At 35.7% G+C, this 16,491-nt stretch overlaps 1 protein-coding gene across 1 annotated transcript; it reads right to left on the reverse strand.

Moving 5' to 3' along the window:
* Positions 1–3,003: 3,003 nt before the first annotated feature.
* LOC114520832 lies at positions 3,004–16,491 on the reverse strand. Its single transcript, XM_028541164.1, has 19 exons — positions 16,143–16,491; positions 11,963–13,176; positions 11,395–11,893; positions 11,113–11,180; positions 10,127–10,186; positions 9,768–9,885; positions 9,472–9,603; positions 8,762–8,934; positions 8,588–8,640; positions 8,325–8,457; positions 8,121–8,224; positions 7,662–7,764; positions 7,381–7,534; positions 6,920–6,986; positions 6,412–6,478; positions 6,260–6,333; positions 5,809–5,935; positions 5,551–5,592; positions 3,004–3,384 (listed from the first exon to the last, which is right to left on the reverse strand). Exons 1-19 carry the CDS (start codon positions 16,207–16,209, stop codon positions 3,241–3,243), a joined length of 3,399 nt encoding a protein of 1,132 aa, XP_028396965.1. The 5' UTR covers positions 16,210–16,491; the 3' UTR covers positions 3,004–3,240.

Raw genomic sequence — 16,491 nt, forward strand, 5'->3', positions numbered from 1 at the left:
CTACGAGACTATATATATACTTGAAATACTTCTAGACTATATACTTCAAATACTTCTTCAATGAGACATGCATATATCTGTATCAAATCGAGCATCAAATTGTACAATCAACCACGCGATTGTCCCTTACCTTGGCTTTGTCTTGTCCAATGAAATTTTTGGTTACCATAAAAAAATCACAATTTTATATCCGCATCAAGCTCCTTACACGTGCAAGGATACCACAACACTGCTATATGCGGAGTCGTTCAAGCTTAGAATGTTCAACTTCCTACACGATGTTTCGCCTTTCACATGCACGCACCCTGACTCGACGCTTTTCGAATTTAACCTTTCCAGTTTCAGCAGAATAAGTGCCGCATAGCAACTGTGCTAATGCCCACGCGTAAGCGCCAAAGCCTTCCTTTTGCCCAATTAACTCTGTGTATCCTGTCGCTAGTTATTTTCGATCGTTTGCGACTCTGCTTGGAATTTGTTTACCTTGAGTCTCCCTTAGTATATTATACTCTACTTCGACGCTTCACAACCGGAACCACATGACAAGTTAATGGCTTCTTCTTTGTATAATCAAACCGATTATAACGTCAACGAATTCATGCTGCGCGGGTGTTACACTTCAGCGAGAGCTTATGACCAAGTCGATGTCAGTATATCTGTATAAATACTAGAAAATTTTTATTGCTTTTCTCCGAATCTTCTTCGGCTGTGTTCGATGTCAAAGACCTATATATATAGCTCCTCCTTCAATCGCTTTATGGTTGTCATTTAATAGCCTCCGACGCTTTCTATTGTACGAGAATATTTACTAGCAATACATCGCACAGTTTGACATGCATGCACTGTTGTTAATCTTTTAAGACCATGCTAAATAATTTGAAACTAATCCTCTTTGAGCGCCCATGTTATTTTGTCATCACCAAGCTTTACTTGTTGCTCTTTTGTTCCCTATATATAAAGTTACACGAAAAAACGCTTTCCCTTTTATTTTACGCCAGGAATTATATCATAAAACGCCTTTTTTAATTTATCGACCGATATCATTTAATCATGCAACTCGGCTTTAATGCATGAAGCCATGCCATCCCTCGGAAATAACCATGTCCAAAGGCACTCAACAGCATTACGGTATGGAAGTTTACTGGAGTGATGTTTCAAGTGAGATTTCAAAACTAGACGCGCGTATCATGCATGACTATAGCTCATATCGATTATATTTGTGCGCGCAAGTATAGATACATTACAAGAATCACAAAAGCTTTATATTGATAAACAAAATGCTTTCTTATCACTTTAATTATCTTTTCCATGTTGCCCGCCCAGATGGTGCGAGGGCACAGCAGGACTACAGGAAAACACAATGTATAAACTAGTCAATATGTTGGCAACGAGTGGGCCTTATCTCCCACAAATCAGGTTATTCAATTAACTAAGATCGAAGTAATGAAACAATATATATAACGCATGAAACATGTATATAAAAGGACAATTAAATTGATCGAGATGGGAATTCATCACATGTGTGGGAGACGCGAGACGATGTGACATTTTATATTAGCATGAAAATTGACAAGGAATTGCAAATATTGTTGAGAAATTGAAACGGTATACATGATATCATTGCTGCATGTTTAATCCTCAAAGAGATTAGCAATCCGATTTTAATTATGATGCAAATCTAAGGAAACGGTTGAAGCTATAATATTAAATCTTGAGTGTAATTTGGGAAAGGGCATCATTTCTTTTGTGCGGGTTGATCTATGTCTGGAATGCTGCTTCATTGTTTGCCTTTAGAACTAAAGCGAGCTCGTATTTTTACTTTTTGATGTTAAATAGCTGTGAATGCGTCACTCAACATTTTAATACGTTCTTGAGTAACAATTTCCGCTCAGAGATAGAGTACAAGAGTTGAACTGCATCTTATAGAAGTGCAACTGCCAGAGTTGCATTGAGGCGTTTGATGTTATAAAAGTTGTTATTCGCAGCTCAAAATTTTAGACCAATCAAGAAGTATCAATTTTATGATTTGCTTCAAAAAATCCAAAAGTAATCGCCTTTATTTATGAAAATATAATGCATCTCAAACTATAGGGAGCAGTGTAGCAGCATCTTCAAACAACTTCTCGTCGAATGTGGTATAACAACAACATGCTTAAAATAGAAAAAAAAATTGAAAAAAACACTTCTCGACGTTTCATACTAACTCGATCTTGACGAAGACCCTTAGGTCGAAACGCCGAGAAGTGCATGTTTTTGTTATTTATATTAAAAATAGGCTAAGACTTATTCAAAACATACAAGTATATATATATATATATATATATATATATATATATATATATATATATATATATATATATATATATATATATATATATATATATATATATATATATATGGATCGGTATTTGATTGACATGTAGGGATGGATATTTGATTGACATGTGGTAGATTCGCGTCAAATGGGATCGAACGTTTCTCCCTTCCGCATGGTGTACCTCAAGGGTCATGTTTTACCCCGCTTGTTTTTGCTTTAATATTATCTGTGTGTGATTGATTACGACTAAATTCTGAAGCGGATTGCGGTAAAATCTATCAATATATTCAATTGCACCCTTCCAATTAATACGCTTCAGTCATCTGTTATTAAATAACTTTCTCGTCGCTATCGTTTTTAACGTTTGTATGCAAGTGTGTTGCTGAAAATGATGCATGCATGTAGTTATCCGCTTGTCAATATGAATGCTCCTGAATAAATTCATTATTATATATTTATGCATGGTATGCAGGATAAGTTTCTCAATGTTAACTATATCACGTTTGGCATAGCATCAAGTTACACCAGAATGATAAAGACATCTAGCTCGCATCCAATTAGCTATGAATATAAGCGTTTATTATTTGCCTATCAATTACCTATTTTATATAGTCCCGATACAATATCTATATAAATCTATTGCTTTAGAAATTTTACCATTTGTGGTAGAAAATACATTATGACTTATAAATATATATATAAATATTTTACATGGGGAGTGTCTATATAGTCTCAACTAAAACCTATATAATATAAAATAAATATTCATATGATACATTACACGTAACGTATAAGCCCACTTGTTTTCATCAGCGCTGTTCATTTTTACATCGCTTTTAGGTTTAATATGTCTGACATTGTATGAGCTTTACTTCATAAATACGACACCTACAGTACATACAGCACGATGCATATATATGCATTTTTCAGGTCCAAGGCTTTGTATTAGGAGGTAGGCTGCCCGAGTTCTCTGAGTATCTCATCTTCGATTCTTGGGTGATCTGTACCTTGTCGTTGATTTCTTTCTCAGTTTTCCAGACTTTCAATCTCTGCGAAATTTCCTTTCTCACCTGAAACAGGAGAATATATTTTTATTTGGGACGAATTTTTTATATTATCCCTTTCCGGAAATGTTGAAATCTCCCTATACGTTTACTGCGTGTATTTTGGATTCTGAGAAGAACCTGGATTCTTTAACAATTTTACCTTTTTACTTTCGACTTTTTGTCTTGGGCGCATAATTATCTCGAGGGCGTCTCCCAGAAAAGCCGTCCTCGATTAGAGATTTATAGTCAACCTTAATTACGACACCGCAGAAATTGGTGTTTAAGACGTTTCAACCCGAAAATCTAATCGCTGGTTCACAATTGTGCATTTCTGTATCGCCCTATCAAAGAGAAACCTTTTGAATATCTTAAAAAAGTTCAATTTTTCTTCTGAATACGCATTCTCCAATCTTTTGACAGCTCATCATACACATCTGACCGCTGTGAAATGGCCATTTTGAGGCTTAAAGTATACACAAGGTTATTAATTCAGACGATTCGTTCTTACCGTGAGCAAGCTTCAAATCTTTTGTGCAAGACATATTTTCTTGAATATTTATAAATCTTTTTCCTCACCAAGTTTGAAGTCTAAGTATCGAGAATTGCGGCTAAGCCTATACCAATTTCCGCGGTGTCCCTTAATTACTGTCTTACCTACTTTTGATCAATGGCACATCGGGCTGGTACTTACACGAATGTTAGTCTGCATACATCGCGACAATGCGAGTGCGTATATGATACAGTCAGTAGTGAATATAACCTGTGGGAGGCTATACAGGGTGTATCAAAAAAAATGTCCCAAATGTAAAATTTCCGTTTTTCAGGATATTTTGCAGAATTTGGCAAATTTTTGTGTTCCTAGAGATAGTTAAGACTTATCTGGTATACCTAGGCCAAGTTTGGTTTTTCATTAACAAAATTATGTTACCGGGGGGGTGGTTCCTTTCCACTGATATTGAGAGGGCTTGCGCGCGAAAATGTGAAGCTGAAATTGAGATATTATTTAGCTGTCTAAAAGTAGGAAAGCTTTTTAATAAACTGTCAAAGTCTCAGGAAAAATAATGCATACTGGGAGCAACGCACGACCCCTAAAGGTGACAAATATTTCATTGCGCGCAGTGGATTAAATGCATCGTTGATTTTAGCGTGACCGATCTCATACAAGGTGGGCAAATGAATAAATTAAAGCGAGAAACTGAACACAAAAACAAAGCGATTTATTCGTAATGTTAATCCTCAGCATGTCCACCATTTCATTCTAAGCAAACTGCGGCTCGTCTGAGCATGGTAAACACTGAACAGCGAACCATTTGTCTGCCCATTCGCCTAGATTTGCCGGTGGTAGCGTAGGAGATTTGCAAGAAAGAATTTCGAACGAAATGGATAATTTGAGGCAGGACAGACAAATGTGGTTCGCCTTTCAGTGTTTACCATGCTCAGACGAGCCGCAGTTTGCTTAGAAAGAAATGGTGGAAATGTTGAGGATTAACATCAAGAATAAAAATCTTGTTATTAAATCGCTTCGTCTTCTTGTTCAGTTTCTCGCTTTAATTTATTCATTTGCCCAGCCTTGCATGAGATCGGTCACGCTAAAATCAACGATGCATTTAATCCACTGCGCGCAATGAAATATTTGTCACTTTTAGGGGTCGCGCGTTGCTCCCAGTTTGCATTATTTTTCCTGAAACTTTGACAGTTTATTAAAAAGCTTTCCTACTTTTAGACAGCTAAATAATATCTCAATTTCAGCTTCACATTTTCGCGCGCAAGCCCTCTCAATATCAGTGGAAAGGAACCACCCCCCCGGTAACATAATTTTGTTAATGAAAAACCAAACTTGGCCTAGGTATACCAGATAAGTCTTAACTATCTCTAGGAACACAAAAATTTGCCAAATTCTGCAAAATATCCTGAAAAACGGAAATTTTACATTTGGGACATTTTTTTTGATACACCCTGTATATTACGCTAAAATATTCGCAACCAGATTTTATAATAATTACCAGCTATATAAGTAAGTAAGGATTGCATATACATGTTCCACAATATTTGTAGTACTTATATAGCTATATGTATGATAACGTGAAAAGTAGTAGCTAATAAATTTTGATTATAACTACAGTTTGTACATGCATAGTTACAATTATGACATGCTCGTCATAATTGTTTTCAGGGGCGCAGTAGTCTTACCTCATGACTGTATATCACATATATTAGAAATATGAACAAGCCCTTCAAAATCAGAAAAGAAAACAAGTGTTAGTGAGTACCAATAATTTTTTTTATCAATCATACGGGGTTGCATTAGTAACCATGACTTTACTAGTTTTGGCGTTCACTCATTAAATTACTAGAGTGGTGCCCATTTAAGTGATTATTGGTTCGACACTACCGTTACATAGTTTACATAAATACATAAATTACATTTTATAAGCGACGCTTTCGTACCTGAAGCGAATTGAGGATAGCAAAAATATACTGCATTGCTATAATGTCTTTATTAAAGGTAACAATTCCGATTATCCACGTGACACCAAGAACCGGTAGGAGGACACATAATGTTTTTGCCATAGTTCTATATTGTTACAATAATGTTGTTAGTTATCTCTTTGTACTTTAAAACAACATCGTGGAAATTATAGTACCAATTTTAAAATATGATATATCGTCTAATTTCTCTAATTAGGACTTTGAATAATTAAGACTTTTTGTATTGTAATTTCATGATTCCCAGGGTACTCACCCACCCATCAGTGTAGAAAAGGTCGTAGAGTCTCATAATTATCGATCATGCAGTGCTAAATCGATGTAGTTCCGAAACGAAGACCAGATAATTTAATTGAATAGGGTACCATTTATTATATTGATGGTATTGTTCACAGTTGTGTTTACAACTGACCTTCGTAGGTGTTTTTCATGTTTTGAGTGATGATACGAGGTCTTCAGGACGACCATAAGCATCAACGTATTGATCTGAAATATGAACAAAACAGTTTCAGCTTAGAAATTTTGAAAAGCTTTGAGAAATTAAGTGCAATAATTTGGACTTACAAATATTACAATGCAGACTGGCCCAGCAAACATCCACAAGGCGCCATTTGTTGCGGATAACCAACAGCTAGATTTCAAAATTTGTATTAACATTCAGCAATTCACATTCTTGCATGCTCTTTGCAGACACATGCAATCATCACAAAGCAAGCAGAGTTATCATAAGAGAGTGTATATAGTTATCTTATAGTAAATCATATGGGGGAGTTAGCTTTTTAAAAACCGGTTAGGCGGTTGTCTAAACCCTAGCTAGAATACCACATAACAAAATCAAAATTTCCATCATCTTTATCGCAGGGTGCGGTTTCTACTGGGAATCTTTCGTATTGTGAAAAGAAAACCAAGCGAAATATATTGTTCGATCGAAAAATTCGCCTTTACCTAAATGTTTAACTATGCCCAGGAATCCGTTCGATTCAACCGAGTGTGTTTTCAAAGGTTTAGGGAATAAGTGCAAAAATAAAGGCGAATTGGACTTTGAACAACCCTAATTACAAAGGTTACTCACTAATATTCGGAGGTCGCATCGTTTCTGAAAACTGCCGCAGTTATGATGACCAATACCAAGGGAATTCCTGTCATGGAAAAGAATATGTAAAAATATAAGCTTGCAGATAGTGACGCTGTGCTGCCCGTGCCTGCTCTGTTTTACGTCTCAAGTACACCTGGATAGTTTCACTCAGATTTAGTGTATATCTTGGATTTACTGATTTACTGATAGTCCCACTCAGATATAATGTATCTTGGATTTACTGATTTACTGATAGTCCCACCCAGATGTAGTGTATATCTTGGATTTACTGATTTACTGATAGTCCCCACCAGATATAGTGTCTTGGATTTACTGAACATGGAATTATAACCTAAGATTGGCCAACTATGGGAGCATTGGCAATCGGAATAATGTTTTGCCTGCAAATTCATATCATAATGCAGAATTGTTATAAAGTTCTTTATGTCAGGCCGTACCCCATCCTACTGCAAAATACGATTTCCTTGGGTCTCTGCCTGATTCGAAAACTTTAATAAACATTCGGTAAATGTGGATTCCTTCAAGCATCATCCAGGAAAATGCGGCCAAATAAAAGAAGAGTAAGACAAATGCTAATGTTGTACAACCAATCTAAAAGAAATGAAAGCCTTTTCAACGCACCTCAAGATATTTTACGCAGAAAAAAATTTCATTTCCGTCCATTCGTAAACTTCTTCGTTTAGCGAATGTGAATTTATTCATCTCTTAAATCGCTTACCGTGTTTACGTCGGGAAAATTTTGAAAGAGAAAAACTATATTTGCGATCCCCAACGCTATCACCAAATTCATGTGGATGAATGCCCTTTCCGTGCGAAGATTCCTGGAGTGGAGTCGAAGAGTTAGATATTTGGGACAGGACCGGTTGCATGAAAGCCGAATAGCCCTATATTCATCGGATAGTGATTTTTTCAACCGTTCTAAAAATGCTTGAAAAGCAATGAAATTCTAGCTTTGTAACCAAAAGGTAGTAAAGAAGATCCTCGATTTTGGAATACTAAGATTTAGTCAACCACTATCGATGGATAGCGCGATCCGGCTTTCATACAGCCCGCCCCCCATGCAGATGTCCAAGTGCATGTATTGTGTGGACATACTGTGTCATCACTGAATTATTCCTATCAGTGTAAAAATTTTAACATGAAATGCCTCTGATGAAAATCTACCACTTTTACTTACGGTAGCATGAGATGCACAAATAATGTAGCAAAACATCCGAATATCGACAGTCCTAGACCAATGTATGTTATTATACTTAGAGGTAGTCCATGTTCACTTGGAATCTGTCAAATGAGATAATAATAAAGTTTTTTTGAACTGCATAACTTTCCATGATTTTAAAACGATTGCAAATCTCCAAAAGGCATGCACTTCTAGTCCCACCTTTTGTGGCGAGAATCGTGTTAAAATCCCAAAGCTTGTCAGATGAAAACAATGACATGTTGAGTGAGACGAGTTGCTGTGAACTAGTTTGCATCCTCTATTTGACCAGGCTCCAAATCGACTGCCATTTCTGCTGGAAAGTAAATAAAGATTTCATATTGCTAATTTAGCTCGAAGGTTACCATCCTTACTCTTACTCTACAAGAACAGCGCGCCATCGTAGATTTAATTTAACGACACGACTCTATGAATTTATTACTCACTCTGTAGAGTTTTCCATCAGGAACACGCAAACTGATGTTGCATTCGATGAATTCTAGATTGTTGAAAAATGCTTATTTGTTGAAAAATGCCCATTAAGAAACAGATAAATCGCAACTGTATAACAAAGGATTAAATTAGTTTTATTTCATTTCCTTTGAAATCTTGTCGCTTACCATATGATTCGTTCTAATAGTTATCACCACTGGTTTTACAAATGGGAATTTGGGTTTTGGAAACATCGAGATAACCACAGCTTTTCCTGTAACCCGAAAATTTTCGTCTCCCGTCCGCAATCTCATTTGTGAAGACGCCGTGAAGATCATGAAAACCATGCTAAGATTACCACCTAAATAGTAACAGAGAAATACAATGCACAAATTCAAACGACGTCATTATGCTTAGCAACCTTGACAAATCAAGCCCATGGTCTCGGCATTCGGTAAAACCAATAATTTGAAGTTCTAATGTGGATGATATTTACGTTATTTACTCTTGTTTGTTTATTTATGTATTTTGCCTGAAACACAGATCATAATATATAGCCAATCAAAAAACTGATTTTGGAGTACCCTAATGCCTAAACTTCTATACATATGAACAACTGAAATCCAGGATTAGTCACATCGATGGCCTTTTAACCAGTGTTACTTTTGGGAAGAACTGCTATATCCTTAAGGATTCCTTTATTCAAACTAGAAGTATTGTACTCATGCTTATTAAAATCATGAATGAACTCTTTATTGCTGTAATCAGTGTAGAAATGAAACCCTAGTTACAGTTCAGTGAAAAAGTACCAAGTACACACACCAAGCCTGACTGTTAGGAGACAGCTGTACTGCACTAAGCCTGGCTGATAAGAAAGACCACTGCCTGGCATTCTTACCTGTACTATTTAGCACAGCAGACGGCAGTTGCACTCGGGCAGGGAAAGATGAAGTATTCGTTAAGCCTTCAATCATGTCAGGAAATCTAAATTCTTCTTTTCTTGGGCCACGGAATGCTACCACACCAAACACTGATAAGCAAATTAAAATGTTAGCTTCTGACTGAGATTTTATGTTATGAATTTTGCCCTACAATTTTCGTTTTATATAGCCCTGATACGAAACCTCATTTCAAATGTTTGGATAACTTCACAGTTCATCAGACCAAACTAAGCGGCCTTTGCATTGTACATACCTTTTTCGGCCTCGATCACTCCCACACTGGCGGGATTCGATCGCGTCGGCCGCAATTTAGTTGCCATTTGTTTCCCAGTTTCCTCAATTAATGTCAATGATGATATGTCCTGTTCCAACTTAAAAATAGAAATACATGCGTTAGATAGATGCAGCATGTGTAGGAAAGCTAGCCTATGTTTGAGGGTAGAGTGAGGGTAGAATTTTAGAGTAATCTCAATTAATAGGAAAAAAGATAATGTAGATCATGCACCAGTGGTGTAGTTCTTAGTTCCAGTTGAATCTCGTTAAGATGTAATATGCTGTTGCCGTTACATTTACAAACATTTACATATAATAGGATTTTTTTATTTTCATTACCTTGTTAGGATCCGCTGAATTATCGTCTGAAAGCGTTTTTTGGAATAATGCAACGAATTCCTGTGAATTGAAGATATAGAATGTGTTTAAGGTATCCGAGGTTACAAATTTGTAAATCCTATGGAACAGGTTAACATGTAATATTTTAGGACTTTGGTAGTATTTTCATTACGAATACCCATTCAATTAGGTTTTTATGGTATGATGCACGTCTACCATTTTGACCATAAATTTCTTTCATTCCCCAAACCGAAAAAAACGGGTGAAAAGGTGTTAAGACGGCTTATATGTGTTGAAATTATTTCAAACAATTTGAATTATTTCACTTAATTGTTAGAGATGTTTTTCCGAACTATTTACGGAGATAACGCCCAAACAGCCTTTCTCGAGATGATCAACTCAAGCCTTCCGCAGTCTTAGGTAAGTACAATATAGTCAAATAGATATCAACAGAAATTAATATTCATAGATATGATAGATGATAATTGACAATAATTGATACAGTTTTTGTTTAATATGTGATGACGTTTTTTGCGTGGAATTCTTTGTACCATTTTATGCTTTTTGCTTGGGCATCGAAATCGATATGAGTATACTTGTTACGGAAATTATATTTAAAAGAGAGCTAGCAGCCAGGGCAGCAACATATTTACCAAATAAAATGTGGTATAAAATCTCTCGGACAAGGCCGACTTAATCGACCAATTCCTTTTCACAGATACAGGCGGAATCACTTTCAACACATGCATGAAAAAATTCTAGTTAAAAAATAGTGAATTAAGCTTAAAGACGAAAGTGAATCTCGTGGGATTAACCTTGTTTCGTTCACGGTTTTCCATGGCAGAACCGGTTTTTCTGGCCTTTATCTTTTTAAAATAGCATTAAAGCTATTTATGATCAGGGAGTTATGCGTGTCTGATTTTGGAGTGATAACATTTATGCCATAGGGCACGGGATTTTTGTTTTGTATTTTCTGAAAAACATACCTTGATTTGTGTTCTATTTTTCGGATCAATATTTTTTGCTCTTTGGTTTAACTCCTGTCTTGCTTTTTCTTAAGAATAAGAAACTTTATCAGACTACATAGACTGAAAAAGACCACACAATAATAAATTTCTTTGCATGTGGAAAGCATTCCACACAAGCGTGTAGTTTGAAAATCGTATACCCAAAGTTACTTAAATTGAGGAGAATATAAAGTAATTTGGACACTATTACATATATAGAGCACTGTGGCCTAAAAACGTGGATTTCTACGTCATCTTTACCTTTTGTGTCTTTACCTTTATCTTCGTTTTTATCATCTTCACCGTCATCTGGGTCTTTGCTTTCGTCATCGTCCTTTTTATTTTCCTTTTTATCGTCACCCTTTTTATCATCAACTTTTTTATCATCTTCCTTTTTATCGTCATCCTTTTTATCATCATCTTCAGCATCATCATCATCATCATCATCTTTTTCATCATCTTTTTCATCATCATCTTTATCATCGTCTTTATCATCATCTTTTTCACCATCTTTCTTTTTATCATCATCTTCCTTTTTATCATCATCTTTTTCATCATCGTCATCTTTCTTTTTATCATCATCTTCCTTTTTATCATCATCTTTTTCATCATCGTCATCTTTCTTTTTATCATCATCTTCCTTTTTATCATCATCTTTTTCGTCATCGTCATCTTTCTTTTTATCATCATCTTTTTTATCGTTATCTGTACACTTTGGATTTTTGCTTTTATCATCCTTTTTATCATTCTTTTTATCATTCTTTTTATCATTCTTTTTATTCTTTTTATCCTTTTTATTCTTTTTATCATCGTCGTCGTCATCATCATCGTCGTCGTCGTCGTCATCGTCATCGTCGTCGTCATCATCTTCACCTTTGTCATCATCAACCTCTAGTGTAACTTTTGTGCAATTATATTTCTCGTCCAATGTTGTATTTACATGCGTAGCATTGCTTGGTGTGTATCTAAAATTTATTTCTTCGGTTGGATTCTCGCCATCAGCTTTTGTGTTATCAGATTTTGTGTTATTAACTATTGTCTTGTTCCCAAATCTATCATAACTATAAAGTGATGTTTCTGCTGTTGTATTGTAACCCTGGCTCAATGTCCTATTTAGATATGTGGTATTACCTGGTGCTGCTTCAGAATTTACTTCTTCAGTTGGATTCTCATCATTAGATTTTGTGTTATTAACTATTGTCTTGTTCTCAAATTCATCATCACCGTAAAGTGATGTTTCTGCTGTTTTATTGTAACCCTGGCTCAATGTCCTATTTAGATATGTGGTATTACCTGGTGTTGTTTCAGAATTTACTTCTTCGATTGGATTCTCATCATTAGATTTTGTGTTATTAACTATTGTCTTGTTCTCAAATCCATCACCACCGTAAAGTGATGTTTCTGCTGTTTTATTGTAATCCTGCATGCTCAATGTCATATTCACATATGTGGTATTGCCTGGTGTTGCTTCAGAATTCACTTCTTCGATTGGATTCTCATCATTAGATTTTGTGTTATTAACCATTGTCTTGTTCTCAAATCCATCACTACCGTAAAGTGATGTTTCTGCTGTTTTATTGTAATCCTGCATGCTCAATGTCATATTCACATATGTGGTATTACCTGGTGTGGTTTCAAAATTTATTTTTTCGCCTGGATTATCATCATCATCATATTTTGTGTTATTCTCTTTTTTCTCATTTTTAAATTTGTAATCGTCGAGTGGTGTCTCCGTTGTACTAGAATAATTCAATATGCTTAATGTTGCGTTTAAATACGTGCTATTGCCCCGTGTGTCTTTAGAATCTATCTCTTTAGTTGGATTCTCATCAAGTTTTGTGTTACCATATTCTTTCTCGTCGTCGCCAGATTCCTCTTGTCCACTAGCAACAAGAGTTTCATTTTTGTTTTCATTTTCTTCGTCGCTTGTTCTTTCTGTCGGTTCTTCACCATCACTGGGGGCATCTGTCATTGTTTCGTTTCTTTCTTCATCACCGCTTTCGCCTGACCCTCCTCCGTCTCCGCTTGCGGCATCTTCATTTGCTGTACAATTTTTGTCAAAGAAAGAATAGAAGATTAATGACATGATACGTCCACTCAAAAACTACCAAACTTGAACCAAATATATGGTAAACGACGATGCAAGCGATGTATAAAACAATGCTTAAACAGCAACTATCTTCGTCATATAATGAGAATGCGTATATTAATGCCGTTTGTTACCATCCATGTACTTAAACTTGACCGGGGAAATGAAGCCAATTAACGCAGTGGACTTCTCAATGCTTAAATTCTCTGCTAAAGGCAATACTTTCAAAAAGGGCGAAATATTGACAATCCACAGAATACCACTTAAAAAGTTTTTGCGCAAGCTCTGTCCATGCGTCACACAGAGGATGCGCAGTAGACAGAAGTGCCCCCCCTGGAACACAGCTATATTAGGGACAGCAATACGGTTCACGGAATACGTGATGACTTCTACGTGGTATTTTGAACCCAGACTATACCCTGCGGGTATAAAGATTGGCATTTCTCGTGATTTTAAAAACAATGTATAAAAAATTATATTTACTTGAACAAAGTAAGGGCTGTTTTCCACCTACGCGTTTTTTTACACGCGGAAAATTTTAAATGCTGCCAAATTTTTATTATTTAACATGGGTTAACTAATGCATGCTAAAATGTGCAGAAAACTAAGCTCTTTCGATTTATTCACCTATATAGCTCTTCAAAAGTATGACATGCATAAGGATTTAGAGTTTTACGTGCGTGTAAGCGTGCGTATGAAAAGCGCGTTAAGGCTGCTTTCCACTTACGCGTTTTTTATACGCACGTACACGTACGGAAAATTTTAAATGCTTTTAACTTTTTATTACTTAACATCTAGGTCAACTAATGCATACTAAAATATGCAGAAAACTAAGTTCCTTCGATTTATTCACTTATTTTATTCAAAGGAAACAGGTATAAGGATTTAGACTTTTACGTGCGTGTACGTGCGTATGAAAAACGCGTAAGTGGAAAACAGCCTTTAGTGGAAAGCAGCACTAAAGCAGCCTGACCAATACGTGACCAAAACGTATTGGTCTATATAATTTGGTGCATGCTTGAAATTTCTGCATCATTAGTCAGTACCCAGGTATTGTCCTGTGGGACTTTTATCTTATTGTTCAGACCAATTTTGGTCGCCTGCCAAGTTTTTACAATAGAAAAACATAAAAATGTAGGATGCAGCGAGGCGAAACATGCATGCTGTACCAACTATATGAGGATAACTTAAGAGGGATTTTCAGCAATTGCCTTGTAGTTTTCTCGAGTTGTAACTGGAATACTTGACTCCAAACGTTCGACTGTGTATTAAAAGGAAGCTAATGGAAAAATTCTTTTTTGATGAAATTTCAAGACTCTGGCTAAATCAGAAGTACAAAAAAGTTATCGATAATGTATCTGTTTTTTCGCCGAATGACATGTAGTTGTTTTTGTATTTTAAAAATTTTTTGGCTTTCTTGAAGTCACCACAACGAACAGAAATTTCCATTATAACTTCATTTTGACCATACAGCAGAACGTAAATGGTATTTTATATAGCTTATAACTCAAAAAAAGCATTTTAGCTTTCGCCATGACACATGCATATTTATCACTATGTCTATAGCCTATGTTTTTCACAGAGATCATGCACTTAACTGGTGGCGATCGCAGTCAATGCCAGTCATAATTTTGGGTTTGCTAAAAGGTGTATAGTAATAATATGATACACACAAATCAACTTGACCATGGTTACACATTATTGGACATGAGCTGATGGACATTAGCAAGGTCACTATAGCATTTATATAATGCTAAACTAACATAACTCTATGTCTATAGAACTCTTGAAAGTCTCTTGTATAATATAAAGTACAAAATATAAACTGCATGCTCTCCATCACACGTACACGAATTCGTAATTTTGTCTATTCACTATTGTTTACCGTGCTCACAAACGGCAAGTATTCCTTTCGTATATTAACGATTGATACGATATTAGTACCATTCGTATATTGGACTTAGACAACCGATCTTGGATAAACACAATCGGTAATTGGGGTTATCATTGCTATGTGACAAATCGCTTAGGGTAATTTTTTTTGTCGAAGATTATGTTTTTAGCAGCCAATATATATCGCCGCTTATTAATTAGTGCCACGTATTTTTTAGAAGATATAACAAGGAATTGATAATTCAATATTCTAATCTAATGTAGTTGCCAGGTTCGTGTCTAAACTATAACGGCGCCATGCATTCAAGACTTTCAAAAACAGTTTAATCGATATGTCCATGACAAATATACATGTGATTTTCGGTATGTATACGTCAGACAAAAATCAGACAATTTGTCAATTTCAAAGTAGAATGGACTAATTTTTTACAGATCACGCGAGAGTTTATTGTATTTAATAGGACCTTATACGACCGTCAGGCGTCACATGCATTTGAGATATCTTTCAGTTCAGTTCAGTTCAGTATCTGCTTCGCACACAAACCTGGCAGCTTTATTAAAGCACTGACGATTGCATTTGGGTATTAGCATGGGCATTTTTAAACTGTAAAGCACAAGCCACATTTAGGGCTTAAACTATATGATTAAAGGACCGATTTACAAAGGTCTTTGTACTCTTAATTATATAACTGAATCATCGACAGAGTCTGGTTATCGCTTTAAATGTTTCAGACAGACTACCTTACACATAACGGTGAGACTTTCACTTCAAACTTTGTATCCACTTCAAAATTGTTTTTCTTTGCCTACACACTATAGACATCGTTCCCGATAATGCATGCATGGTCTTATTAATTGTTACGTGTTTAGTGAAGTGTATACAAAATGAACGATATCCTGTGTTTTGATACACTATAAAATACTTTAACTGGAATTTGTATGTTTAAAAACAAATACAGTATAGTTACAGGCCGCAAAAAAAGGTGCTAGCATTATAATATCTGTTAGAAAATAATTCCAATCTCACCTTTGAAATTTGTCGCGAAAACGAGCATTAGAGAAACAAATATAAGCCCTCGAGAGCGGAGAAGCATTGTTGTAAGGATTGGTTACAGACAAATAAATCGATTCCTGTACAGACAGCTCGATTCAGCTCGATTCAGCTCGATTCAACTGAACCACATTTTCTGAAGGATTTTACTAGAAAGTAACCCGTAGTCGTAGTGTAGAATATGCCAGAAGATAAATCTCACAATAATAACTGTCGCAATTATATTCGTGTCCTTGCATAACATTGATTTAAATCGATTCCTGCACACCTTTTTTGGATCAATTTATGCATGCAAATCGTTGCTCCCATCAAGTTTTATCCGAGT

Source organism: Dendronephthya gigantea, unplaced genomic scaffold, assembly GCF_004324835.1.
Source record: "Dendronephthya gigantea isolate DGI-Jeju-01 unplaced genomic scaffold, DenGig_1.0 000018F, whole genome shotgun sequence".
Classification (NCBI taxonomy): domain Eukaryota; kingdom Metazoa; phylum Cnidaria; class Anthozoa; order Malacalcyonacea; family Nephtheidae; genus Dendronephthya; species Dendronephthya gigantea.

What these genes read in the sequence shown, in the direction of transcription:
- LOC114520832 (XM_028541164.1), bottom strand. Translation starts at nt 16,209, where the DNA reads ATGCTTCTCCGCTCTCGAGGGCTTATATTTGTTTCTCTAATGCTCGTT. An exon ending in CTATTAGAACGAATCATATG is followed by an intron (nt 8,641 to 8,761) that starts GTAAGCGACAAG and finishes TCAACAATCTAG; the next exon opens with AATTCATCGAATGCAACATC. An exon ending in GATGCGACCTCCGAATATTA is followed by an intron (nt 6,479 to 6,919) that starts GTGAGTAACCTT and finishes TTTGAAATCTAG; the next exon opens with CTGTTGGTTATCCGCAACAA.